Genomic DNA, 1,253 nt, shown 5'->3' with positions numbered 1-1,253 from the left:
ATCATAGTAGGGGATGGGAGCCCAGGTTGCAAAGGTCCCATAGGTTGTACAACCTCTTTTACCTTTATTAAGTCAGTTAACATTCTCCATTTCCCAGATTTTTTCTTTATCACAAACACAGGAGAATTCCATGGACTAGTGGACATTTCTATATGACCTGCATCCGATTGTTCTTGCACTAATTGTTCTAAAGCCTCTAATTTCTCTTTCGGAAGGGGCCACTGTTCCACCCACACCGGGGCAGTTGTTAACCATTTTAATGGTAAGGCATAACATTGTTCAGGAACAGTGGCCCTTACACTAAATTTCAATTCTGTACAGGATATCCCAGTCCCTTATAAGGAGGCCGCATTTCAGCAGTAATTGGCTCCATATGCCCATTTTCTTGTCCAAGCCCTTTAAATGGGTTATAATTCATTTTGGACATGGTATTGGTTGCAGCAGGAGAAACATAAGGAAAATTCGTATATGCTCCCCATTGACTTAATAGGTCTCTTTCCCACAGATTAATGGCTATATCAGTAACATAAGGCTGGATAGTAGCAGCCTGGCCTTCAGGCCCTTTACATAGAAAAATTTCAATGCTTTGTTGGATGTCAGTAGCTTTTCCTGCACTGGTAAAGACTGAAGATACAGGTGAAAGTGGCCAACTCTTAGGCCAAAACTTAGAAGAAATGATGGTTACATCAGCTCCTGAGTCTACCAGGGCAGTAAATGATTTTCCGTTAATTTGTAAGGTCATCTCAGGTCTTCTGTCCTTTAGAAATGTTTGCCAAAATAACTGTTTGTGGGTAGATACAAACCCTCCCTGCCATTCTATCAGCGTGGAATTTAAAGCAATGTAAGGCAACAACAATGGTTGAGCAATGTGATCTCCTGTCATGATACAATAAGGAACAGAAGTACTAATCATTACTGAAATTTCATCCTTAAAATCGGCATCTATGATTCCTAAGTGGACATGAACTCCCTTGGACATAAGACTACTTTATCCAATAAAAAGGCCAATGGACCCTGAAGGAAGAGGGCCATAAATCCCAGTTGTAACCTTATAAATTCCCATGGAGGTTTCGAGGACCAGAAAATCTGGGGCAGGGATATCTAATGTAGAGCTCCCTCCTGTGGCATGGAGGAGGTTATGAACAGATTTGCGTAAGTCCTATCACTCACAGGATAACAACATGGAATGTGATTCCCCATATTGTTTACATTTGGGCCCCTGAGGGTGGGGGCATAATCCCATTTCTGACCTA

The 1,253-nt window shown here is 41.7% G+C and overlaps 1 protein-coding gene across 1 annotated transcript; it reads right to left on the bottom strand.

Moving 5' to 3' along the window:
• Positions 1-307: 307 nt before the first annotated feature.
• Positions 308-742, bottom strand: LOC124508325 (endogenous retrovirus group K member 10 Pro protein-like). The gene has a single exon (XM_047074699.1). It carries the CDS (start codon positions 740-742, stop codon positions 308-310), a length of 435 nt encoding a protein of 144 aa, XP_046930655.1.
• Positions 743-1,253: the final 511 nt, after the last annotated feature.

The sequence above is a fragment of the Lynx rufus genome, unplaced genomic scaffold, assembly GCF_022079265.1.
Source record: "Lynx rufus isolate CCGP_SWC_20201006 ecotype Redwood Valley unplaced genomic scaffold, mLynRuf1.p SCAF_13, whole genome shotgun sequence".
NCBI classification, from domain to species: Eukaryota; Metazoa; Chordata; class Mammalia; order Carnivora; family Felidae; genus Lynx; species Lynx rufus.
This window is presented reverse-complemented; position numbering and strand designations above follow the sequence as displayed.

Excerpts from the sequence above, each read along its gene's own strand:
- LOC124508325 (XM_047074699.1), bottom strand. The coding sequence starts at position 742 with ATGACCTTACAAATTAACGGAAAATCATTTACTGCCCTGGTAGACTCA.